This window comes from Leucoraja erinacea, chromosome 8 (genome assembly GCF_028641065.1).
Source record: "Leucoraja erinacea ecotype New England chromosome 8, Leri_hhj_1, whole genome shotgun sequence".
In the NCBI taxonomy this organism is placed as follows: Eukaryota; Metazoa; Chordata; class Chondrichthyes; order Rajiformes; family Rajidae; genus Leucoraja; species Leucoraja erinaceus.
This window is the reverse complement of record NC_073384.1, coordinates 14713248-14739704: the sequence shown is the minus strand read 5'-3', so window position 1 is coordinate 14739704 and position 26457 is coordinate 14713248. Positions and strand designations below refer to the sequence as shown.

Here is a 26457-nt window from a genome sequence, read left to right as displayed (position 1 = left end):
CAAGAAATTGCAGAGTCGTGGATGCAGTCCAGACAATCACACAAACCAGCCTCCCCTCTTTTCACTGTATCTTTGTACACATTGTAAATAATAAATGAATACCAAAAGTTAACAGACTACTAGTGGCAAATTGTAACAGGATGTCCATTGATTTTACTGTAGGTTAGGATGAGTGTTTCTAAACCCAAATAGCAGTAAACAAAGAGCCATCTGTTTGCCATAAGTTCCCTTTAGCAGTGCTAACTCGTGAACAAAGATGGTGCCTGTCTTTCATTGGGTCATCTGCTTTGAACTTCATAGCTTTTTAGAAGTTGTTCTTTTATCTTAGAATTCAAGACCAGAGGCAAAAACTATAGTTTTGGGAAGTTACTGGTGTGGAAGAGAGGGAGGCTCAAACTAAGTTTATTTGTGTTCTCTTGTGTGGCTGGCCTTGGTGTGGGTAATGGGTGATCAGGGCAAAAGGCACAATGGACTGGATAATTCCCAACCAGCTGGCACCTCACTGTCACATCCACGAGTAGCCTTCTGACAGCTTGTGCAGTGGGACATCATTTCACTGTTTAGAAATATCTTTCAACGATAAGCATTTGAAATAGCCGGCAAATCTTTTTCTACTTATCGGACTGCTGTTAATAAAAGTAGCAGTGAAATGAAGGAAAATAAGAGAGGTTATCTAAACTCTTATATGCAGTGTCATAAAGTCATACAGCGTGGAAACAGACCCATTGGCCCAACTGGTCCATGCCGACCAAGGCTCTTCCCATTTGCCTGCTTTTAGCCCATATCCCTAAACCTTTCCTATCCATGAAGTTCGGTGACTTCTCCCTTAAATCAATGGGGCGATGATAGTTGCATCGGCTTTATCTGTCATCAAGTTCACGTTCACAAGCTATGGGAGTAGTATTAGGCCATTAGGCCCATCATCTGTCTCCTAGTCCCATTTTCCTGCCTTCTCCCCATAACCCTTGACACCCATTCGAATCAAGAATTTGTCTACCTTAAAAATATCTACTGACTTGGCCTCCACAGCCCTCTGTGGCAATGAGTTCCATAGATTAATTACCCTCTGACTAAAGAAGTTCCTCCTCACCTCCTTTCTAAAAGAGTAAAGCTGGAAGGCTGGTATCAAGTGTGCTGATGCAGGGTGTTGTGACACATCTGTGGTCTCATGTGAATCCCAATTGTTAGATCCCCTGCACTCAACCTGTTACAACTTTGTGGGTTTTGTTTGACACAGCGGCTGGGGATTGTGTCGAAGGAACCCCGCGCACTGACACCAGCGGAGATCAGCAAGTTTGTCCGCTTGGATATTGATCCATCTACAATTACCTGGCAACGAGGTGAGTGGTGGTCTTAAACTAAAATAAAACGGCAGAAATTTTAGCGTTGACATCTAATTTAAGTGTAAAGAGTTGAGTTTATTGTCACGTGTATTGAGGTACAGTTTAAAACTTTTTAAAAGGAGCCGTTTAACCAAATCTATGTGACCACGTGCCATCAGTGACTCCCTGCTCTTGTGCAAATTCGACATGATGTCTGAAAGCACGATATGGCCACTGAATTACTTCTAGGTGTGTGGTCACCTTAAGTAGGGTACAGAGCAGCCAATTTGTCAAAAGCAGGTAGAGACGCGAGGAATAGCAGATGCTGGAATCTGGAGCAAAACACAAAGTGCTGGAGTATCTCGGCGGGTCAGGCAGCATCTGTGGAGGGAATGGACATGCGATGTTTTACGTCAGGACCCTTGTAGGTGATCAAGAAATTAATTTAAAAATAATGTTCCAGTGCCGGAAGCAAGAGACGGGTCAGAGATCCATAATCTCGTCAGTCCATTTTTCTAATGATGCTGTCTGATGGGCTGAATTCCTTCAGCACTTTATTTTGTGATAAAAACGTGAGTGCTGGAAATACACTGCAGGTCAGGCAGCATTTGTGGAAAGAGGAATGGTTAACGTTTCAGGTTGCAGACACTTCATTAGAACTGAGGAAAAGAACAAGCAAGTTGGAGGGAAGGATGGTGGATGGAACTAAGTGAATGAATGCGCTGTGGAAGTTTGTTTATTATAGCCCTTAGATGGACAGTCGAGCTCTTTTGTCTGTGTCATGTGTTGCTAATGTGGTGAAGTGCGGGTGATGTGTACACATAGAAACATAGAAATTATGTGCAGGAGTAGGCCATTCGGCCCTTCGAGCCTGCACCGCCATTCAATATGATCATGGCTGATCATCCAACTCAGTATCCCGTACCTGCCTTCTCTCCATAACCCCTGATCCCCTTAGCCACAAGGACCACATCTAACTCCCTCTTAAAAATAGCCAATGTACTAGCCTCAACTACCTTCTGTGGCAGAGAATTCCAGAGATTCACCAATCAAAGAATGTTGTAAGTTTCTATAAGATCAATAAGATTCTATGAGATAAGTTAGATACAAACTTAAAGCACAAGGCATTGGGGGTTCAGTATTGATGTGGATAGAGAACTGGCTGGCAAACAGGAAGCAAAGAGTAGCAGTAAACGGGTCCTTTTCACAATGGCAGGCAGTGACTAGTGGGGTACCCCAAGGCTCCGTACTGGGACCCCAGCTATTTACAATATATATTAATGATCTGGATGAGGGAATTGAAGGCAATATAATGTAGTATAATGTGGATAAATGTGAGGACCATTTTGGTGGAAAAAACAAAAAAGCAGCAGATTATCTAAATGGTGGCCGATTGGGAGAGGGGGAGATGCAGCGAGACCTGGGTGTCATGGTACACCAGTCATTGAAGGTAGGCATGCAGGTGCAGCAGGCAGTAAAGAAAGCGAATGGTATGTTAGCTTTCATTGCAAAAGGATTTGAGTATAGGAGCTGGGAGGTTCTACTGCAGTTGTACAGGGTCTTGGTGAGAGACCACACCTGGAGTATTGTACAGTTTTGGTCTCCAAATCTGAGGAAGGACATTATTGCCATAGAGGGAGTGCAGAGACGGTTCACCAGACTGATTCCTGGGATGTCAGGACTGTCTTATGAAGAAAGACTGTGTAGTCTTGGTTTATACTCTCTAGAATTTGAAGATTGAGAGGGGACTCCTTTAAACAAGCAAATTCTTAAAGGGGTTTGGACAGGCAAAGATGCAGGAAGACTTGTTTCCTCACCAGCACTTGGGGAAACTTGTGAAGGGTTGAGGCTTAAGACCCAGGGGGAAATCTCTTTAAAACCGTGATGAGAAGAACTTTTTTTCACACAGAGAGTGGTGAATCTCTGGAATTCTCTGCCACAGAGGGCAGTTGAGGCCAGTTCATTGGCTAAGGGGATCAGGGGGTATGGAGAGAAGGCAGGTACGGGATACTGAGTTTGGATGATCAGCCATGATCATATTGAATGGCGGTGCAGGCTCGAAGGGCCGAATGGCCTACTCCTGCACCTAATTTCTAGTTTCTATGTTTCTATAAGATTCTATAAACACATGTTTAGCAGGCCAGAATATACAAGTGGAAGGAAAAAAGAACGAGGGGGGTGGCAAGCAAAGTGACCAATCTTGACTAAGCAAAAAAGAGAGTTATCAGAAATTGTATCAAAATAATTCATCATTGAGTCCTGCAGGTTGGAATGTGTCCAGTCAAATAAAGGTGTTTTACTTGGGTTTGCATTGGGCTGTGCTGTAACTGCAGGAGGCTCAGCAGTGAATTAAAATGTCTGGTGACAGAAAACTCTGACTGTGACTAGCAGATTGAGGGCAGCTGCTTCACCAATCAATTTAATCCACTGCAGTGCAGATACGTGAGCAAGCTGGCCAGTGCAATACTCGTTGCAGTGACTCCTTTACCAAGCAAATAAAAGGTTTGGGACGGGCAAAGATCAGACAAATGACTGGTTTCTCACCAGCACTTGTGAAACTTGTGAAGGGTTGAGGTATAAGACCCAGAGTGCCATCTCACTGGCAGTGAAGGAAAGAACTGCAGATGCCGGTTGAAATCAAAGGTAGACACAAAATGCTGGAGTAACTCAGTGGGACAAGCAGCATCTCTGGAGAGAAGGAATGGGTGACGTTTCAGTTCGTGATCTTTCTTCAGACAGTGAACGTGATTTGAGTCTAAAACATACCACATTGGTTAAAGAGAAAACATTACTGTGCAATATTTGACACTGTTTGGTGTGGAATTCTGTTGCTGTCTATCTCCTGTCTATATATAAAATTAAATTGTATTTATTTTCATTTTATTTTTCAGTGGTCGATACAAATGATCGTTTCTTGCGTAAAATAACGATTGGGCAATCTAACACAGAGAAAGGATTTACTAGAGAGGTATGGACTATTTGAAATGGCAACAAGGTGGATAACGGTGATGAGTGTTACTTCTGTGCATGATAGTACTGCCAGCAGGATACGGGCTTATTTCTTGGCCCAATATATCCTTGAAGGTGGTGATGACCCACCTCCTTATGTGAGTCTGAGTCATAAAACTGTCAGCACAGAAACTGTTCATTTGCCAACAGTGTCAGTGCCAAGTCTGTAGAAACTGCAGCAATGCTGTTTGGGAGGGTTTGTAAGGAGGGATTGAATAGAGTGGGTTTATTCTCCGTCCTGGTGACCAATAAGGATTGACTTTTGGACACACAGTGCTGGAGTAACTCAGCAGGTCAGGCAGCATTTCTAAGGAAAACATGGATAGATGCCATTTTATGCCACAACCCTCTTCAGATCGATTGTAAGATGGAGGGGAGAGCTGGAATAGCGGATAGACAGGACAACACAGGAAATAGGTTAACACAGGCCATAGAGGATTTTGATAGACAGATGGTTAGAACAGAGATTAGAGGTTACCAAAAATTGGAGAAATTCAATGTTCATAACATTTGGTTGTAAGCTACTCAAGCGAAATATGAAGTGCTGTTCCTCCAGTTTAGGTTTGACCTCACTCTGGCAATGGAGGAGGACTAGGACAGAGAGGTCCATATGGGAATGGGGAGGGGTGTTAAAATAATTAGCAGTCAGGAGACCCTGTAGGCCTTGGCGTTCAAGTGTTCAGAGAAACTTGCTTTGTTTATTCTTTGTCTCGCTGATTTATAGGAGGCCACGTCGGGAACACCAGATGCAGTAGATGAGGTTAGACGAGGTGCACATGTTCCTCTGTCTCATCTGGAAGGACTGCTGGGATCCTTAGAGGGAGGTATAGGGGCAAGTGTTACATCTCTTGCAGTTGCTGGGGAAAGTACTAGGGTGGAAAGTAGCGGAGGGAGCAGTTTGTGCATAAAGTGGAAAGCGGTGGAGATGGGAAAATGTGACTAGTGGTGGGATCACGTTCAAGGTAAAGGAACTGTCAGAGGATGATATGTTGGATGCGGAGGATGGTGGGTGAAAGGTGAGGACCAGGGGAATTCTGTCCTTGTTCCACCTGTGGGAGGGGGAGGGTGAACAGAACTAGGGGGCACAGGGGAGGTGTGGGTGAGGGACCCATCTATGACTGCAGTGGGGAAACCATGTTTACTAAAGAAAGAGAACACCTTGGATGTCCTAGGATGGACTGACTGTTAGGTCAGGTGGTGCTAGGTCAGAGTAAACCTGGAAGGGGGGGCGGTGCTTCTATGTACCTGCTGGCCTTGTCCAGAGTGGGAGAAATCGCACGTTTGAACGGTGCTGTCTGAGTTGCTCAGGTGAGTAACTGCAATGGTAGGACATGGCAAATCTATAATAGAAAACCACATGGCTTATGTCCATGCCAGTTAGAAACAGCTTTTCAGTCAATTTCTATCTTCCAGTTATTTTTTTCATAACCCTTCAAATGCATGACCAATCATTTTTAAGATATGATGAGTATTTTTGCCTGAATTACCTTTTGCAAACTGTGAGTTTAAAAACCCTCTAATGAAAATACATTTTCCTTAACTTACCTCAATCTTCTACCAATTACTTTAGGATCCATGTCCACTCGTTCTTGACCTTGCAACTGTCTAAACCTCTCCTGTCATGCACCCCAATTAAATCTCCCCTCAGCAGCCTCTATCCCAAAGAAAATGACCTAAACTTATCCAAAAATCTAGAAAATCCCAGAGTTATTGTTCTGAATTAAATGGCTAATTTTCTAGCATGTATGATGGAAAACAAATTGAGCGTGTGCAGAAGAGAGATTGTGTGGAATTGCACTGTAGTTGTAAGGACAGATTGAACATGCTGGATTTATTCTCAGCTCGACATAGGACCTCGATATGTGACCTTATGGAAAGTTTTAAATTAGTTTAGTTTATTGTCACGTGTACCGAGAGTGAAAAGCTGTTGTTGTGTGCTAACCAGTCAGCAGAAAGACAAAACCTGATTACAATCGAGCCATTTACAGTGCATAGATACACGATAAGGGAATAGCGTTTAGTGCAAGGTAAAGCCAGCAAAGTATGATCAAGGAATATCCGAGGGTCAGCAATGATCTGAGAGGAGTTTAAGAAGATCATAGTTAAAGTAAGAAATGTTGCTGTCAGAATAGAGATTTAAGAGTGTGGAGCGGTTGTAATATGAGATTGTAGATCTGCTTCTGTGACTAGCATGCAAATGTCGCTGGGGTTGGGCACCATCTTCGAAGCAGGATTTCCCCCCCCCCCCCATCTAGAGAATAGGTAGTCTTTTTCCCAGGGTATGGGAGTCTAGTGTAAGAGGACAAAGGTTTTCGATGACAGAGTAGAATTTTAAAGGAGATCTAAGGAGTTTTTCACACAGATGTCGGTGACTATGTGGAATGAGCTGTAAGAGAGGTGGTGGTGGTGGAGGCAGGTACAATTACAGCCTTTAAGTGGCATTTGGACAGGTACTTGGATAGGAAAGGCATAGAGGAGTATGGCACTAATGCAGGCAGATAGGATGGGCACCGCAATCAAAATGGACGAGTTGGGCTGAATAGGGCCCATTTCTATGTGTCCTCTCGTTCTGAAATGTTACCACATATTTCCCCAGCTGTTTTTGCAGGAAGCTATTTTCTGTAATAGTGCTTGCATGTTTGAAACATGAGCTTCTGCTGCCTGTTCGGTGAATACACTTGTCCGTAGTCCATGGGGAGGTATCGGCAGATGGTGTTTTGTTCACTACCTGTGGCTGCGTGCCTGGTTAATCACTGCATACCACCCACCATGCCTGCAGCCAGGGCTGAACTCATTGTAATTGTAAGATGTACACAACTGGAGTTTCTGTGAGAGAGGGTGCAGAGAGTGACTCAATCGTTGAAAGCTATAATAAAAAACCTCGTGCACACAAAAGAAACTTGGCAGCCGTTGTAGAATAATATGCTTATGATTATTGCCCCCAAGTGGCTCCAAGTTGAAGTTTATCGTGAAGAAGTAGATCAATGGGCAGACATTCGAAGCAGTCTCGTGAGGAAATCATTCGCAGGGCTATGAGAAGCAAGGAGGTAGGAATGTCTAACTTCCAAAAACCTGCACAGGCAAAATGGCTGTGCACATTGGGTGACGGGCGAGAACTTTAAAGGAAGACCAAGGAGCTGATTATTGACTTCAGGAGGTCACATAATGGAGAATACGCCCCAATCTCCATCTACGGGGACAGTGTGGAGAGAGTGTCCAGCTTTAAGTTTCTGGGCACTCACATTTCAGAGGACCTCACATGGTCCACCAACACCGCTGCGCTGGTCAAGAAGGCACAGCAACGACTGTTCTTCCTGAGGACATTAAAAAAGACTGGTCTGCCACAACAGTTGCTGACAACCTTCTACCGCTGCACCACAGAGAGCATATTAACGTATGGCATCTCTGTGTGGTATCTCAGCTGCACGGAGGCGGAGAGGAGAGCTCTTCAGCGCGTCGTCCACAGAGCGCAGAAGATTATTGGGACACAGCTACCAGCCTTGGAGGGCATCTACCACACACGGTGCCTCAGGAAGGCCGTCAGCATCCATAAAGGCTCCTCACACCCTTGTAATGGACTGTTTGAACAAAACCACAACCGTAAACAAATCCTCATCCGTTTTTAGATATAATGTTGGGATGGGTAATGAAAATTTAGGCCCATTCACACCACAAAAAGCTCCCAACGAGCTGAAAAGTTCAAAAACTGAGATGATTGGAGTTTTCTGAGATATGTCAGGATGTAGGACCATGGTGGATGAAACTTAAACCAAGGCCCTGCCACGATCCACCTGTATGCTAGAGTGAACTTGAACAGCCTTTTCTGGTTCCGTTTAGAGATACAGTGCAGAAACAGGTCCTCTGACCCACCGAGTTCGCACTGACCAGCGATCACCCCGCACATATTAATTAACCTGCAAACCTTTGGTACGTCTTTGGAATGTGGGAGATAACCGGAGCTCCCGGAGAAAACCCACGCGGTCACAGGGAGAATGTACAAATTCCAGACAGACAGCATCCGTAGTCAGGATCGAACCCGGAGGCCTGACACTGTAAAGCAGCAACTCTACCGCTGCACCACCTTGCCGCCCTTTTTGCGTGCTGAGTAGTTTTGCCTCCTTTCACCCCCCACCCACCCTTTGTCCAGCGGCCTGTCTGTATTTGTGTGACTCATCATGACAGGTGTCCCTTGGCTTTTCTCCTGAACTTGTCTCTTCGATGAAATTCCCCGCGACTGTTTCACTGTGGTGCACAATTTGTCGTCATCTGCACAGTTGATTTGCTTGCACCTCCCTCCAATGTCATTGTTTAATTGAAGGTTATCACTCCATGTCATGTACTCCTTTCCCCAGGATGTGGAGTGGCTCCTTTTAGCTGCTGCTTTGTGCATTTTGCTGTGCGTGAATCCCAAGCCTATTGCCCGTCTCCTCCCACGGTACAATCTTCTTTTCTCACAGCTGAGCTGCACTTCACTCCTCACGTCTTTGTCAGTCTTGGGAAAGAACACCATCCCCCCCTCCCCTCCCCACCCCCTCCTCCGAGCTGAATCTGGCCGATGCGGACATGAGAATTGCCTCATATTGTGGAAGCGGATGCAAACGTAGCTTCCAGGAAGGAAATGAAATATAGGCAGTGAAGTCGAGTACTTTGACGAAAGAGCAAGGCTACTGGGCTCTGGGCCAAGTAGATACTTCCTGTGTTTTGCAATTCGGTGATGGTGGTTTAGAATGTGGAGGCAGTGGACAGGAATGGGATCTTTCACTGAACGAGACCTGCCTGAGGAGAGCTGATTTATTTGATGTTTAAAACAGTTGTGCACTTCCTTCTGAGCTGTCTTCAGCCCTATCACCATTGTCTTGGAAGTGTGAGAACCACTTGCTTTATAGACTTTTTTTCCTTGCTATGTATGTGGCCAGGCACGAGTTGTGTTTACTGCTTATCAATAATCATTTATGTCAGCCCATCAATGTGGGGTGTAAACTGCCCAATTTGCGGTGGGACTCACTCTGGCCATGGAGGAGGCCCAGAGCAGAAAGGTCGGATTCGCAATGGGAGGAGGAGTTGCTTTTTACTTAGTATGGCTGTATGGTAACTCAAATTTCACTATACCTTAATTGGTACATGTGCAATAGAAACATAGAAATTAGGTGCAGGAGTAGGCCATTCGGCCCTTCGAGCCTGCACTGCCATTCAATATGATCATGGCTGATCATCCAACTCAGTATCCTGTACCTGCCTTCTCTCCATACCCCCTGATCCCTTTAGCTACAAGGGTCACATCTAACCCCCTCTTAAGTATAGCCAATGAACTGGCCTCAGCTACCTTCTGTGGCAGAGAGTTCCAGAGATTCACCACTCTTTGTGTGAAAAATGTTTTTCTCATCTCGGTCCTAAAAGTCCCCCATATCCTTAAACTGTGGCCCCTTGTTCTGGACTTCCCCAACATCGGGAACAATCTTCCTGCATCTAGCCTGTCCAACCCCTTAAGAATTTTGTACGTTTCTATAATATCCCCCCTCAATCGTCTAAATTCTAGCGAGTACAAGCCAAGACAATTAAATTGAGTCTTGAATCTTGGTTTGGTGGATCAATGTTCACCACATCGTGGGTCCCTCAGTGAAGCACTGGAGCAGATCTTCTTTTGATAGGCAGCTGATTGGAACAAGGGCCAGAGATAAGAGCAGAAGTTACAGAGAAAGGTTGAACAAGTTAGGGCTTTATTCTTTGGAGCGCAGAAGGTTAAGGGGGGACTTGATAGAGGTCTTTAAAATGATAGACAGAGGGATAGACAGAGTTGACGTGGATAAGCTTTTCCCACTGAGAGGAGGGAAGATACAAACAAGGGGACATGACTTGAGAATTAAGGGACAGAGGTTTAGGGGTAACATGAGGGGGAACTTCTTTACTCAGAGAGTGGTGGCTGTGTGGAATGAGCTTCCAGTGAAGGTGGTGGAGGCAGGTTCGTTTTTATCATTTAAAAATAAATTGGATAGTTATATGGACGAGAAAGGAATGGAGGGTTATGGTCTGAGCGCAGGTATATGGGACTAGGGGAGAATACGTGTTTGGCACGGACTAGAAGGGTCGAGATGGCCTGTTTCCGTGCTGTAATTGTTATATGGTTATATGTTATATGGTTATAAGTTGTGAGACAGGTAGAAGAGTAGCGGATTGTGAAACCGGAGGGAGGTGGGGGGGGGGGGGGGGGGGGGGGGGTGGGGGGGGGGGGGGGGGGGGGGGGGGGGGGGGGGGGGGGGGGGGGGGGGGGGGGGGGGGGGGGGGGGGGGGGGGGGGGAGGAGGATGGGAGAACATGGGCCATGCATCTACTGCCAGTAGAAATACTTAAACAACCAAAACTTACGTAATTGAAAAAGTATATCCTAAAATCCGGGTGCTGTCTCTGTGGAGTTTGGACGTTCTGCCTGTGACCGTGTGGGTTTTCTTCGGGTGCTCCAGTTTCCTCCAACATTCCAAAAGCATACAGGTTTGTAGGTTATTTGCCTTCTATCCCTAGTGTGTGGGCCTGTTTCCATGCTGTATCCCTAAAGTCTAAAGTCCACTGATGTTCCACCACCTTGAGGGAAAAGGACATGATTATAGAGTGAAGTGTTTTCAGTGTCAGATTCTAGTAAAGGAATTAATAACAAGGAAAAGTATAAGAACATTCCCAAATGTGGGACATCCATGGAAATAGAATGATATTGCCCTTCCTTGTTTTTGCTGCTGCTGCCTGCTCACCTCACTGCGCCTTTTGATGTTCACTACTTCACCTGTGTCCATAGTGAGAGTTGTTACAGTATTAAAATCGAACTGATGCTCGAGTAATTTGAACTAATGGTATTCAGCTAGAATGACAAAGAAAAACAGGCTACAAGGTGCAAATCAGGCCTTTGTAAGACAACCCATCATCACTATTGACGTAGGTCGGACTTAACTTCAACATTGTTTAATGTCATCTAAAGAGGTCTGAAGAAGTGTCCCGTCCCAAAACGTCACCAATCCACGTTCTCCAGGGATTCTGCCTGACCCGCTGAGATGCTCCAGTATTTTGTGTCTTTCCTTGGGAAAACACCATCTGCAGTTTCTTGTTTATACCTTAATTCTAGCTTTGGTCACTAACTAGAGCACAAAGGCCAGGTGGCTATCTTTACCCTAGTGGGCATAGACAGCTTCTTACCAAAAAGGGGATGCAACTCCTTAAAGCATGGATCTTTTCATATCCGCTGTGGTCTCAAGTTGTCCGTTTGTGCTTTACCCCTCAAGACTCAGTTCGATATTGCTGTTGCCAGTGAGATCATGGCGATCCTCGCCCTAACGGACAGTCTGGCCGACATGAAGAACCGACTCGGAAAGATAGTGGTGGCCAATGATCAGAAAGGACAACCAGTTACAGCTGAAGATCTGGTAGGTTCCAAATTACGTTCCCCACTGACGTGGAAAATCGAAACCTTTAAAGTCATGTTGACGATGGCCAGTATTTACCAGGAGTACAAAATTAAACTAATTGTCTTCAGAAAGTTTAGTTTGGTTTAGAGATACAGAACGGAAACAGGCCCCTCGGCCCCCTGAGTCCGCGCAGACCAGCGACCCCCGCACATTAACATTATCCTACACACACCAGGGAATAACACTGAGCCCTGCCCAAGGTAAATGATATGTTTTCAACATGTATTTTGGGGTGGGAAGGGGGAATGAGGAGAAGGGTCTATAAAATAGTGTTTTATAATTGGACTCGTTGCTTTCTCTGTTCGTGTGCAGTAAAGAGAGGCCAAGGTTTATCCTTTTTTTAAATAGTGACCAACGCGAGTACAGGTTTAATTTAATTTTTCAGAACTGCCAGTAAATTAAAATTAATTAAAATTAAACTTTTTTTGGCATGTTCGTAAATGTGGCCGCAACTGGGAGTTTGTTTTACACGGTGCACAGCGCCACTGCAATGCAGGTGGTAGAACCACTGCCTCACAGCACATGAGACCCCGGTTCGATCCTGACCTCTGCTGCTGTTCGTGTGGCGTTTGCACGTTCTCCCTGTTCGTCCGCTCATGTGTGAGACGATGTAGCTCACTGTTGGCTTCTGTCGTCGTCCAACATGTTGACAGAATTGTCGCCCGACTGGTCACAGAGTCCATCGCTTCCAGGGATCGCCACGGGGAGGCTTCTGTCATGCACCCCATTCTCCCTGTGGCCACGTGGGTTTCCTCTGGGTGCTCCAGTTTCCTCCCACATCCTAAAGGCATGCGGGTTTGAAGGTTAATTAGCCCCTGTAAAATTGTCCCCCAGTGCGTCTGGAATGGATGGGTAAGTGGGATAACGTAGAGCTGGTGTGAATGGGTGATCGATGGCCAGTGTGGACCCACTGCCCCACAACACCTGCTTCCATGTTGCATCTCTAAACTACACCAAACTTAACCCCTTCTTCTCGACCACCAGCAGGATCAGTCATCATTTCTTTAATCAGAGAATGGTGAATCTGGAATTCATTGCCATAGACATCTGTGGAGGCCAATGGATATTTTTAAGGTGAAGATTGACACATTCTTGATTCGTAAGGGTGTCGGGGGCTATGGGGCGAAGGCAGGAGAATGGGGTTAGGAGGGAGAGATAGCTCAGCCGTGATTGGATGGTGGAGTAGACTTGATGGGCCGAATGGCCTAATTCTGCTCCTCGAACTTATGAATTTCAACCATCTCAAAAGTTTGATGCTGCTGAGCCTTGCTCTTGGGCAAGTTTTCTTGATTGATTCACATCTCTTTGCAGCTTCCTTTCTCTAAATAGGTCCCGTGAATCACTAATATGCCATGATTGCATTCTAGGTCTTGCATCAATGCAAGCTGTTACTGTTTTCAGATGTGTGTAAACAACTCTGCCTGCTTATCAAATGCAACCAACATCCTGCTCATTCAAGACTAAAGGGCCTGTCCCACTTTCACAACCTAATTCACAACCTTTTTTACTTGTGGACACTTTTCATCAGGCTAGAAAAACGCCCCGACCTACATGATGCCACGAGTACCTACGACTAGCATCACGGCCTGCTACGACCTCGTGACGACCATGCTAAGAGTATGAGTCAAGGGCAAGCTCGGCAGTGGTCGTAAATTAGGTCGTGAATGTGGGACAGGCCCTTTATGCCCCTGTCCCACTTAGGAAACCTGAACGGAAACCTCTGGAGACTTTGCGCCCCACACAAGGTTTCCATGCGGTTCCCGGAGGTTTTTGTCAGTCTCCCTACCTGCTTCCACGACCTGCAACCTCCGGCAACCAGCTGCAACCTCCGGGAACCGCACGGAAACCTTGGGTGGGGTGCAAAGTCTCCAGAGGTTTCCGTTCAGGTTTCCTAAGTGGGACAGGGGCATAATGCTTCACCTGTGTTCACCACTGTCCTCTATCAAGTCACTCCTTTGGCCACGTGGCAACATGCATAAAACTGGCTTCAACATGTGAAACTCTAACCGACTGTGAAATCTTGAACTGAATGAGAATCTAATCAAATGCTGGTCAATGGTGGTGCGGCAGTGACATTAAATTCTTCTGTTAAATAGGATTGAAATGCTGCATATTTCATGACTTTAAAAGGAAGCAGGAAGAGTTCCAGTTAAATATTTACCCTTTTTAATCGAGCACGCAGTTATGTTGCTAATTCAGGTCTTGCCACTATTAGTTAAATGTTTTCTATTAAAACAAGGACTTGTTATTGCGTCGGAAATTCCAGTCATGGGACTGCTGCACGGTTATCTAATTTACTTGGCTATTTAAAGGCTAAGATCAACTCTTCTGAGTTGCCCCAGTATATGCAGGCAAAGTTGAATTTACTGCCAACAATAATGCTAAATTAGCAACTTTGTTGAGCGCCTTTGTGTCAAACATCTGAACTCCAGTTAATGCTGGCTACATAAAGCAATCTATGTATTAGTGGATCATGACCTTTCTGCTGGAACAGGAGTGATAACACATTCAGAATCTGAGTTCCCAGTCTGACCACTCTGAAGCAGAGAAAGGCTTGCTCTTCGGTGCAGGAAGGAACTGCAGATGCTGCTTTACACCAAAGATAGGCCCAAAATGCTGGCCCTGACACCCATACTAATCCAGAATCAGTCATTATTCGCCTTAAAAAATATCCATTGACGGACTCCACAGCCGTATCTGGCAAAACAAAATGAGAAAGTCCTGCTACCTGAAGCTGTTAAATTCCGTGTTGTGGGCTGGAGAAAGCTTTGTTGGAAGAGGGGATGCACTAGGCTGAGGGGATACACTAGGCTGCACTGGAACAGTGCTAAATGTCAGTCTGAAGAAGGGTCCCGACCCGAAACGTCACCCATCCTTTTTCTCCAGAGATGCTGCCTGACCCACTGAGTCACTTTGTGTCCATCTTTGGTATAAACCAGCACTTGCTATTCTTTGTTTAAATATGCATTGTTCACTTGAATGGGTTTGAAAATTGCATCCTCTGGAATTGTTCAGTTGGACAATGCATTTCTTCTTGAGAATTACATGACTTTCAATACAGCTTCATTTTTAGAATAACTTTCTAAAGTTGTTGTTCTCAATTCTAAAATCTTGTTCTCGATTCATGCAGGGAGTTAGTGGTGCGCTGGCGGTGCTGATGAAAGATGCAATCAAGCCAACATTGATGCAAACACTAGAGGTAAGCACATACAAATACTGAAATGTCATTGCAACTGAACTATAATCCTGAATTATTTAAAGAAAAGAAGATAGCATTGATCGGGCGCTACAGATTTCTGCAGATGCTGTTTGGTATTAACTCGGAGAACAATGGCATATCTTCGAGGAGGAGTATGATGTCTACATGGATGCCGCTCATCACAGACTTTAATTGATTGAGGTCTTCTGCACCCAGTACACCACAGCCGTTAATAGTGAATGAACTACTTTTAATTGTAAAGTGGGAATTGTGGCAACCGAGATTGCAGATGCCGGAATATTGAGCCAAAAACAAACTGCTGGAGGAACTTGGTGGGTCAGGCAGGAAGGGAATGGACAGACAACATTATGGGTCAAGGCCATTCTTCAGACTAGGGGGAGAAGGGGTGGGGAGGGAGTAGGTTTGGTGGGTTTAGCTTAGTTCGGTTTTAGTTTAGAGATACGGTGTGGAAACAGGTCCTTTGGACCACCGAGTCCGCGCCGACCAACTATCTCCGTATACTAGCATTATCCTACACTCTAGGGACAATTTACAATTTTTTCGAAGGCAAGTTAACCTACAAACCTGTACGTCTTTCAAGTGTGGGAGGAAACCGGTGCACCCACGGAAAGCACACAGGGCACAGAGAGAGCGTACAAACTCCGTACAGACAGTACCATTGGTCAGGATCGAACCAGGGTCTCTGGCGCTGTAAGGCAGCAACTCTACCGCTGTGCCACAATGCCGTCCAGTCTCGTCCAGGTTTCATTTACCCGATAGAAGAATTCAATGTTTGTATCATTGAGGTTTAAACTACCCATACGGAATACGACGTGCCGTTTACCCAGTTTGCATCTTGGCCTCATTCTGACAATGGAGAAGGCCAAGCACAACCAAGGTCGTGTAATGGAAGGGGGGTTAAAATGGATTGCAAATGGGATCTCCAAATGATCCTGGAAGACAGGGCACAAGTGTTCATTGAACTGGTCACCTTGTCTATGCTTGATCTCGGCAATCAGTTTGCAGACAATGAGAATCAATGTGAAATTGATGATCGTACTGAACTGGGTGCCTGTTGCCTGGAATATCTATCACTCCTAATTCTCCGCCTCCGAGTGGCAATATGTCCCTGGAGTCACCTGGACTGTCGGCGGCAAACATGCTGAGACCCCGCTCGTTCTGAGATCCTTTGGCAGAAGCCAACGGTGGAGGTAATAATAATAATATATTTTATTGTCATTGCACATAAGCACAACGAGATTTGGTATGCAGCTGTCATCCGATGTCATAACATAGAAACATAGAAAATAGGTGCAGGAGTAGGCCATTCGGCCCTTCGAGCCTGTACTGCCATTCGATATGATCATGGCTCTGTATCCCATCCCTGCCCCCTGATCCCTTTAGCCACAAGGGCCACATCTAACTCCCTCTTAAATATTGCCAATGAACTGGCCTCAACTACCTTCTGTGGCAGAGAATTCCACAGATTCACCACTCTCTGTGTAAAAAATGATTTTCTCATCTCGGTCCTCTTATCCTTAAACTGTGACCCCTAGTTCTGGACTTCCCCAACATCGGGAATAATCTTCCTGCATCTAGCCTGTCCAACCCCTTAACAATTTTGTAAGTTTCTATAAGATCCCCCCTCAATCTTCTGAATTCCAGCGTGTACAAGCCGAGTCTATCCAATCTTTCTTCATATGAAAGTCCTGCCATCCCAGGAATCAGTCTGGTGTACCTTCTCTGTACTCCCTCTATGGCAAGAATGTCTTTCCTCAGATTAGGAGACCAAAACTGTACGCAATACTCCAGGTGTGGTCTCACCAAGACCCTGTACAACTGTAGTAGAACCTCCCTGCTCTTATACTCAAATCCTTTTGCTATGAATGCTAACATACCATTTGCTTTCTTCACTGCCTGCTGCACCTGCATTCCTACTTTCAATGACTGGTGTACCATGACACCCAGGTCTTGTTGCATCTCCCCTTTTCCTAATCTGCCACCATTCAGATAATAGTCTAGCCATAAATAACTAATAATAACTAAACATAAATAACTAATAAAATATTGAAATATTAAAATATAAAATAAAATAGGTGTCGCCAAACGTACAATTCTCAAATTCAGACATTGACTTAATCTATTGAAATGGAAGTGATGTAATTTAAAAAATTAACTAAATTAATTGAAAGAAAGCACTAAGAAATTTAAAAGGTATGATTGCGTGGTGGAGAAAAATTCTCTTTTAAATAGTGTAGGAAGGAACTGCAGATGCTGGTTTATACCGAAGATAGACACAAAAAACTGGAGTAACTCAGCAGGTCGGAAGCATCTTAGAAAAGGAATAGGTGACGTTTCGGGTGGAGACCCTTCTTCAGACTTCTTTAGTTCCATTGGAACTTTTATACTGCCCTGAGAGGCTTGCATGGTTTAACATTTTAAGAGAGCATCTTGTGACTGTTGGCATTCCTTCAGTACCGCACTTGGATATCAGGATCAAATCTTCAGCATTGGGCTTAAACCATGATGTACTGACTCCAAGGAAAAAATACCTTCCACCGAACGTGCTAACTCAAAACATGGTACTTAAGTGCAGAACCTCTGCTGGACCCTCTGCAGTTTGCATACCGGACCAATAGATCTATGGATGATGTAGTCAACCTGGGCCTGCACTTCATCCTCCAGTACCTAGACCGCCAGGGGACCTACGCGAGGATTTTGTTTGTTGATTTTAGTTCTGCATTCAACACCATCTTGCCAGAGCTACTACATTCCAAACTCTTCAAGTTGACTGTGACTGAACCCCTCTGTCGGTGGATCACCAGCTTCCTGACAGACAGGAAGCAGCATGTGAGGCTGGGAAAGCACGTCTCGGACCCGCAGACCCTCAGCATAGGAGCACCACAAGGCTGCGTACTCTCCCCTCTCCTCTATACACCAACGACTGCACCTCCACAGTCTCCTCTGTCAAGCTTCTCAAGTTTGAGGATGACACAACGCTGATTGGACTGATCCAGGATGAGGAGGAATCTGCCTACAGACAGGAAGTGACACAGCTGGCATCCTGGTGCCGTAGCAACAACCTAGAGCTCAATGCTCTTAAGACAGTGGAATTGATTGTGGACTTTAGGAGAGCTCCCCCTCCCCTCACCCCACTAACCATCAATAACACCACAGTCACATCTGTGGAGTCTTTTAAGTTCCTGGGAAGCAGCATCTCCAAGGACCTTAAATGGGGGGGGGACCCACCATAATTGGAGAACATGGATAGGAGAGGAAACACAATCTTGCCACAGGCAATGATGTCCTCACCTTCTCCATCATGGTTTGGTTTGGCTCAGCCACCAAACACGATACTCAGAGGCTGCAGGAAATCGTCCGATCAGCAGAGAAGGTTATTGGCTGAAACCTTCCCTCCATTGATGAACTGTACACTGCAAGGACCAGGAAGCGAGCGGGCAAGACCATCTCTGACCCCTCTCACCCTGGCCACAAACCCTTTGAATCACTTCCCTCTGGAAGGCCACTCCAGACTGTCAAAGCTGCCACAGCCAGACAAAAAAACAGCTTTTTTTTTCCATGAGTAGTAGCTCTACTCAATAACCAGAAATCTGTAGCCTCCTTTTGCTCTGGTAATTTATTTAATTCACATGATTAATCGACAATGTTTTATTATTAATGTTTTGTGTGCATTCTTAATTGTCACTGTATGTCATTTTGTCACTTGCGAGCGGGGCATCAAGGCAATTTCCTTGTATGTGAATATACTTGGCCAATAAACTTATCCATTCAGAAGGGATTCTAGATCATGACTGAGCACTACCTCAGTACCATCTGCTTCAAATTTGTTACCCAAGTAACACACTGGTTCTGAGGTCGGGTCATGCAAAAGTCTAATAAATCTCTAAATATTTATCAACTGGATTTCAGTTAATAGTGCATCTGTCTCCGGAACATGATATCTTTCTTTGTGTTTGCGTCTTCCTGTTATTTGGTTTTCATGCTTTGGGGCCGAATAGCTGTGTCTGAGAACTTTCCATTGTGGCTCTTTCTCTTCAACACCTTCCAGCTCCCCTCCTGTGTGAGTGCAAGGGCAGTTTGTGTTTTCACAGATGGAGCTTGAGGGGCCTGTGAGGAACAGGGAAAAACATGGCAAGTTGCGGGCAGGGTTTAAAGTCAAGGTCGCTGTGTTGTTGTGCGTTTCAAAAGTGATTCATGTAAAATTGAAGGAAAAGTTTGAAAGAGAAGTTCAGTGCTGAAGGAAAGTGAAGGGGGAAAAAAAACTAATGTACGCTATTTATCAAATGGAATAGAACACTTGGAGCATTAGGCAGCTTCCAAAGTCACTCTCTGCTCTTATAGACTAACCAAAAAATTAATACTGAGAGTGTTTGGAGGACAGGGTGGAACCAACTTGAAGGATGTCGATGATTTCTATGCAAGTATTCATTGGAGCATGAAATGCAATGGGGGGTTGTCATGGTATTGCTAAAATTGTTCTGTTCATAAGAGATTGAATTTAGGGAGTTCACACTAGGTTTCCTGTCTGAAGAAGTATCCTGATCCAAAACGACACCTATCCACGTTCTCCAATGATGCTGCCTGACCCGGCTGAGTTACTCAAGCACTGTGTATTTTGTTTATATTAAGTTAGAAGATACGGTGAGGAAACAGGCTCTTCGGGCCGCCGAGTCCACGCCGACCAACGTTCTCCCCGTACACCAACGCTATCCTGCACACTTGGGCCAATTTTTACTGAAGTCAATTAACCTACAAACCTCTGAAGAAGGGTTTCGGCCCGAAACGTTGCCTATTTCCTTCGCTCCATAGATGCTGCTGCACCCGCTGAGTTTCTCCAGCATTTTTGTGTACCTTCGATTTTCCAGCATCTGCAGTTCCTTCTTAAAAACCTACAAACCTCTATGTCATTGGAATGTGGGGAGGAAACCGGAGAAAACCCACGTGGTCACGGGGTGAACATACAAATTCTGTACAGACAGCACCCGTAGTCAGGATTAAACCCAGGTCTCTGGTGCTGTAAGGCAGCAACTCTACTGCTGTGCCACCATCCCAGTGTTTTTTTTTTTTTTGTAAACCATTATCTCCAGTTCCTTGTTTCAAGGTTTGCAGAGTTGTTCGCTTTGCTGCTTGTGAAGGTTTATCTACCTTAATGTTTTGTACTAGCCTGGGGGCAACCGAAACTGTGTGTTAGACACAAAGTAAAAGGCCTGTCCCACTTTGGCCGTCACTTACGCGACGGTCCCACGAGAGTCGCGCACGTCATCATGCGCCTGCACAGCCGTCTGGACCACGTGACGTCATTTGAAGATGGACACAAAATGCAGGAATAACTCAGCGGGACCGGCAGCATCTCTGGAGAGAAGGAATGGATGATGTTTCGGGTCGAGACCCTTCTTCAGTCTGAAAGAAGGTTCTCGACCCGAAACGTCACCCATTGCTTTTCTCCAGAAATGCTGCCTATCCCGCTGATTTACTCCAGCATTTTATGTCTAATGATCAGGCTGACAAGTTAGTTTACCAATCCTTCTGCAAAGTCATCCTGTTCTCCAAAAAGCAGATTGAAGATTTGGAAATGCTTCTCCCCACGTTCAGACTGTCTTCATCCTACAGTTAACACCAAGGTCCACTCAATTAGAAGTAGTTCTGCTGAAAGAGTCTACAAAACTGGTTCATAGGAACTTGATACCAAAGCGAGCAGTAACTGAGAATCAAAATTGGAGGGACTGACCATAGTGATTGGCATCACCCTCCAGTTTACTTTGACTTCATTCCGAAAGGCGGCACCTAAGTTTTGTTCTTGTGTGTCTTGGCTGCTTCATAATATGGAATCTACATCAGAGACCCAATTCTGTGAAAAGCCAGTTTGCAAATAATAATTAAAACCAACCAAACAACCACAGTTTACAACAAGCCATGAACACGCGTAACTTTATTCCACAATTCAAAGTTGCTGTAGAGTTGTTTTTAACAGGTAAAATGTAAAGAGCTGAAGAGTTCCAACCCGAAACATAGAAAACATAGAAAATAGGTGCAGGAGGAGGCCACGGCCCATTGAGCCAGTACCGCCATTCATTGTGATCATGGCTGACCAACGAGATCATGAAACGTTGCCTATCCATGTTCTCCAGGTACCCGCTGAGTTACTTCAGCATTTTATGTTTTTGGAGATACAGCGCAGAAACAGGCCCTTCAGCCCACCGAGTTCCCACCGACTGGTGATCACCCCCGTATACATGCACTATCCTACAAACTAGGGATAATTTACAATTTGACCAAAGCCAATTAACCTCCAAACCAGTATGTCTTTGTGGGAGGAAACTGGAGCACTCGGAGAAAGCCCACGCTGTCACGGAGAACGTACTTACTCCGTACCGACATTACCTGTGGTCAGGATCGAACCTGGGTCTCTGGTGCTGTCAGGCAGCAACTCTACTGTTGTGCCGCCGTTTGGTGTAAACCAGCATCTGCAGTTCCCTGTTATTAAAACATGTGAGGGTAATGGGTAGAGATCTCCATGGGCACATTTGCCATCTGCGTAAGGCAATTTGATTCTCTCCTTGCCTGGGGTGAATTCTTACAATTGGGGGACGGTAACAGCCTACTCAAAATTGTTTGCTGTAGATGTACGAAACAAGCACGTTAATTATTTGTTACAAATAGCAATGCAAGTGTGAAAATCCAAATGATCAATTCATGCAGTGGAACCGCAGTGTTAAAAGCATTGCACCATCATTGGATGTTTGGATCTGATACAAATGGATATAGAGCTATGACAGGAAGCAGAAGTAAGAATTCTAGTATGCAAATGAAGTTGTAACTTGGGTAAAGTTTGAACTGGCAAGAGAAACCTGTGAAATATGTTTTTAATTTCTGTAGAGTGAAAGGCCAATTTCAATACTGTATAACCTGTGAAATTCTCTCTATACACGAACATTTGGTCACCTGTTCTGGCTTCTCCGGGTCTGGTGGCATTGACTGATGTAGGGCAGCACTGTGGCGTAATAGTAGAGGTATTGTCTCACAGCGCCAGAGACCCAGGTTCGATTTCCTCTGCAGTTGTATAGGGCTCTGGTGAGACCACATCTGGAATATTGTGTACAATTTTGGTCTCCTAATTTGAGGAAGGATATCCTTGTGATTGAGGCAGTGCAGCGTAGGTTCACGAGATTGATCCTGGGATGGCGGGACTGTCATATGAGGAAAGATTGAAATGACTAGGCTTGTATTCACTGGAGTTTAGAAGGATGAGGGGATATCTTATAGAAACATATAAAATTATAAAAAGACTGGACAAGCTAGATGCAGGAAAAATGTTCCCAATGTTGGGTGAGTCCAGAACCAGGGGCCACAGTCTGAGAATAAAGGGGAGATCATTTAAGACTGAGGTGAGAAAAAAACTTTTTCACCCAGAGAGTTGTGAATTTATGGAATTCCCTGCCACGGAGGGCAGTGGAGGCCAAATCACTGGATGGATTTAAGAGAGAGTTAGATGGAGCTCCAGGGGCTAGTGGAGCCAAGGGATATGGGGAGAAGGCAGGCACGGGTTATTGATAGGGGACGATCAGCCATGATCACAATGAATGGCGGTGCTGGCTTGAAGGGCCAAATGGCCTCCTCCTGCACCTATTTTCTATGTTTCTATGACTACTGGTGCTGTCTGTACGGAGTTTGTAAATTGTCTTTGACCATTAGGGTGCTCTGGTTTTCACCCACATTCCAAAGACTTACGGGGTTGTAGGCATCGGATAAATTAAAACATTTCCCTAGCTGGTGTTGGATAGTGCAGGTGTACGGGGTGTGATTACTGGTCGGCGCGGACTCTGTGGGCCGAAGGGCCTGTTTCCGCGTTGTATTTCCCAAGTCTCAAGTTTGTGAATGTTCTTCCAGCTCAATGTTGCCAGCATTAAATGTGATCATGGTTTTTTTCTACCATCTCCTTTACATTTTAACTTGTAAAAGTAACAGTAACTCTACCGCTGTGCCTCCTGTATCGTGACTGTTTGGAATTAAGTTCCCTGATGCTGATGACAATGCTGTGTGTTTTCTAAGAGCCTTTGTGTTCCTCTCCTACCATCCAGGGAACCCCTGTGTTCGTGCATGCGGGACCTTTCGCAAACATTGCGCACGGCAGTTCTTCGGTTTTGGCTGACAAGTTGGCGCTGAAGTTGGTTGGCCACGAGGGGTTTGTGGGTAAGTAAGCTGTTTTGTCCGATGAATTGATGTGGTCCAAGGAACATTTGAACCATAACTGAACCAGTCCCTCCCCCCCCCCCCCCCAGTTGAGCAGAGAGGTGAGCGATGGCTGATTCTGGACCCGAGATGGATTGGAAGTGTCAATGTTACTCTTCACAATTCCCATCACAATTCCTCAAACAAAGTACTTAGTGATGGCTGAGTATTGAAGTTGGGAGGTCATATAGCAGTTGTACAAGACGTTGGTGAGGCCACATTTTGAGTATTGTGTTCTGTTTTGGGCATTGTCTTGTTGGAAATATTTTGTCAAGCTGGAAAGGGTGCAGCCAAGATTTATAAGGATATTGCCAGGACTTGAATGGCTGAGCTGTAGGGAGAGGTTGAGCAGGCTAGGATTCTATTCCTTGGAGTGCAGGAGGATGAAAAATTATCTTCTAGAGGTGTACAAAATTATGAGAGGAATAGATCGGGCCCAGAGTAGAGGAATCAAGAACTAGAGGACATAGGTTTAAGGTGAGCGGGGAAAGTTAAATAGGAACCTGCGGGTAACTTTTTTTACACGGATTGGTGGGTGTTTGGAGTGAGCTGCCAGAGGAGGTAGTTGAGACAGGTCCTATCGCAATGTTTAAGAAACATTTAGACGGGTATATGGATAGGATCTGTTTAGAGGGATATGAGCCAAAAGCAGGCAGGTGGGACTCGTGTGGATGGGACATGTTGGTTGGTGTGTTCAGCCATTGGGCTTGTTTCCATGCTGTATGACTTTTATGATGCAAGGATGGAACAGTTAGAAACATAGAAATTAGGTGCAGGAGTAGTCCATTCGGCCTTTCGAGCCTGCACCGCCATTCAATATGATCATGGCTGATCATCCAACTCAGTATCCCGTACCTGCCTTCTCTCCATACCCTCTGATCCCCTTAGCCACATCTAACTCCCACAAGGGCCACATCTAACTCCCTCTTAAATATAGCCAATGAACTGGCCTCAACTACCCTCTGTGGCAGAGAGTTCCAGAGATTCACCACTCTCTGTGTGAAAAACAGTTTCCACATGCCTGGCTGAATGCAGGTCCAACGCTGGCATAATCTGGAGTAATCTGCTCCTCTGCTGGCGGAGGGCTGCACTGAATGCCATCGACAAGATGCTGTGGCAAATGCTGCCTTTGGGCTCCAGAGAGCTGGGTTCAATCCCAACCTCTGGTGCTATCTGCGTGTAGTTTGCACATTCTCCCTTTGGTCGCTTGGGTTTCCCCGCAGGTGCTCGGGTTTCTACCCACATGCTACAGGTTGGCAGGTTAATTAGCAACTGTAAGTTGTGTTGGTATGTGTCAGGGTGTGGGAAGAATAAAGTATAACAGTACTATTATAAATGGGTTGATACATGTGCAGTGGACTAGAAGGGCCTGTTTCCATGCTGTACGACTCTTTGGGGATGCACTCTCCCCATCTTATCACAGTATTTTCTACTGCAGGGGTAAATAAGATGACTTTCAGTGCACTGCCCTGCATCAGTAAAAGTAGTGAGTATAGAAGGAATGGGCGACTCCTCGACCCAAAACGTCGCCCATTCCTTCTCTCCACAGATGCTGCCTCACCCACTGAGTTACTCCAGCATTTTGTGTCTACCTTCGATTTTACCAGCGTGTGCAGTTCTTTCTTACACGTTGTGAGTATAGAAGTTGAGATATTATGTTATAGTTGTACAAGATGTTGGTGAGGCTGCATTTAGAGTATTGTGTTCGGTTTTTGTCATCTTCCTATAGGAAGAATGTTGTCTGGAAAGAGTGCAGAAAAGATTCATGAGGATGTTGCCAGGACTTGATTACCTGGGTGAGGTTGGGCTGGCTAGGATTATACCCCTTGGTATGCCAGAGGATGAGGGGTGAGTCTTTTATTCGGAGTAAGAGAATAAAAAACTGAAGGACATAGGTTTAAGGTGAAGAGGAACCCGGGAGGCAACTTTTTCACACAGAGGGTAGTGTGTTTATGGCATGAGCTACCACGAGAGAAAGTTGTTGTTGGTTCCACAGCAACATTTAAAAGACATTTGGGCAGGTACATGGATAGGAAAGGTTTAGAGGGACGTGGGCCAAATGTGGGCAGGTGGGATTTGGTCACAATGGGGAAGTTGGGCTGAAGGGCCTGTTTCTGTGCTGTATGACTCTGACTCTACTGTTTATAAGGACAAATGCAGCAGATGCATGAGATCACCATTTCCAGGTTAAACTATCTCTCATCCTGTCCAATGATCTATTTTGTTTCATTGTACAGTTACTTGGGTTAAATTTCTGTTAAGCAAAACTCTGTGATGGAGAAACTCTGGGTCAGACGGCATCTGTGGAGGGAATGGACAGGTGAAGGTTTGGCCCAGACTACTACGACAAATCCACGGACTCTCGCAGTTACATTGACTGCACCTTCTCCCACCCTGCCCCTTGCAATGATGCCATCCCTCACTCTCGATTTCTCCATCTCCATTACATCTCCCAGGGTGAGGCTTTTCATTCTTCGATGTCTGCGATACCCTCTCACTTGTGCCCTCGCCCCCTCCTGATGTTCTAGTAGGATCCATCACCTCTGCCTCTTCTGTCCTGTAGTCCTGCTCTCAGTCTCCCTCCCTCCAGATGGAATGGGAATAGAGAATAGAGATCCCCTGGTCCTCAACTTTCACCCCAACAGCCTCAGCATCCGATCCATCATTCTCTGACATTTCTATCACTTATGAGTCTGGTCCCAACCTGAAACATCATCTGAACATTTCACTCCGCTGATGCTGCCTGACCTACTGATTCCAGCATCTACAGTTTATTGTATCTTTCTTAAAGCTATGTTAATCCTGATCCAATGTTCCCTGCAATGTTTTAAGAAAGCAGCTCACCCAATTCAAATGTCCAACAAAGGCCGGTCTTGCCATTGACACATATCTCATAAGTGTATGTTTTTATTTAAAATAATTATGTTTTTTATGAAATAATTTTCGTAAAATGTTTTTTCTGAAAAATAATTGTCTCTATAATCCTGTGAGGGAGAAAAGGACTGATTTTAAACATCTTGTGGGTGAAGGGCAGTTATGTGCTGATGCATTTATTTCTAAACCTGATGATAACCTGGAATGCCTTATACTTATATCTTAACTTTTTCAATGCATCCATCAATTGTCAGTCTAAAGGGCCTGCCCCACGAGCATGCGACTGCATGCGGCAAGCGTGACATAACGTGGTCGCTTGAGCCGTACGGCCTCGCGGGGCCGGTCCCACTTCGATC

General features: G+C 45.3%; 1 protein-coding gene across 1 annotated transcript in view; it reads left to right on the top strand.

Moving 5' to 3' along the window:
• Positions 1-26457, top strand: part of mthfd1l (methylenetetrahydrofolate dehydrogenase (NADP+ dependent) 1 like) — a 180891-nt gene that overhangs the window by 67514 nt on the left and 86920 nt on the right. The window contains exons 16-20 of the mRNA XM_055639023.1: positions 1238-1340; positions 4214-4290; positions 11596-11736; positions 14909-14977; positions 23077-23188. Coding sequence (XP_055494998.1) covers positions 1238-1340; positions 4214-4290; positions 11596-11736; positions 14909-14977; positions 23077-23188 — 502 coding nt within the window. The remainder of the gene's footprint in view (positions 1-1237; positions 1341-4213; positions 4291-11595; positions 11737-14908; positions 14978-23076; positions 23189-26457) is intronic.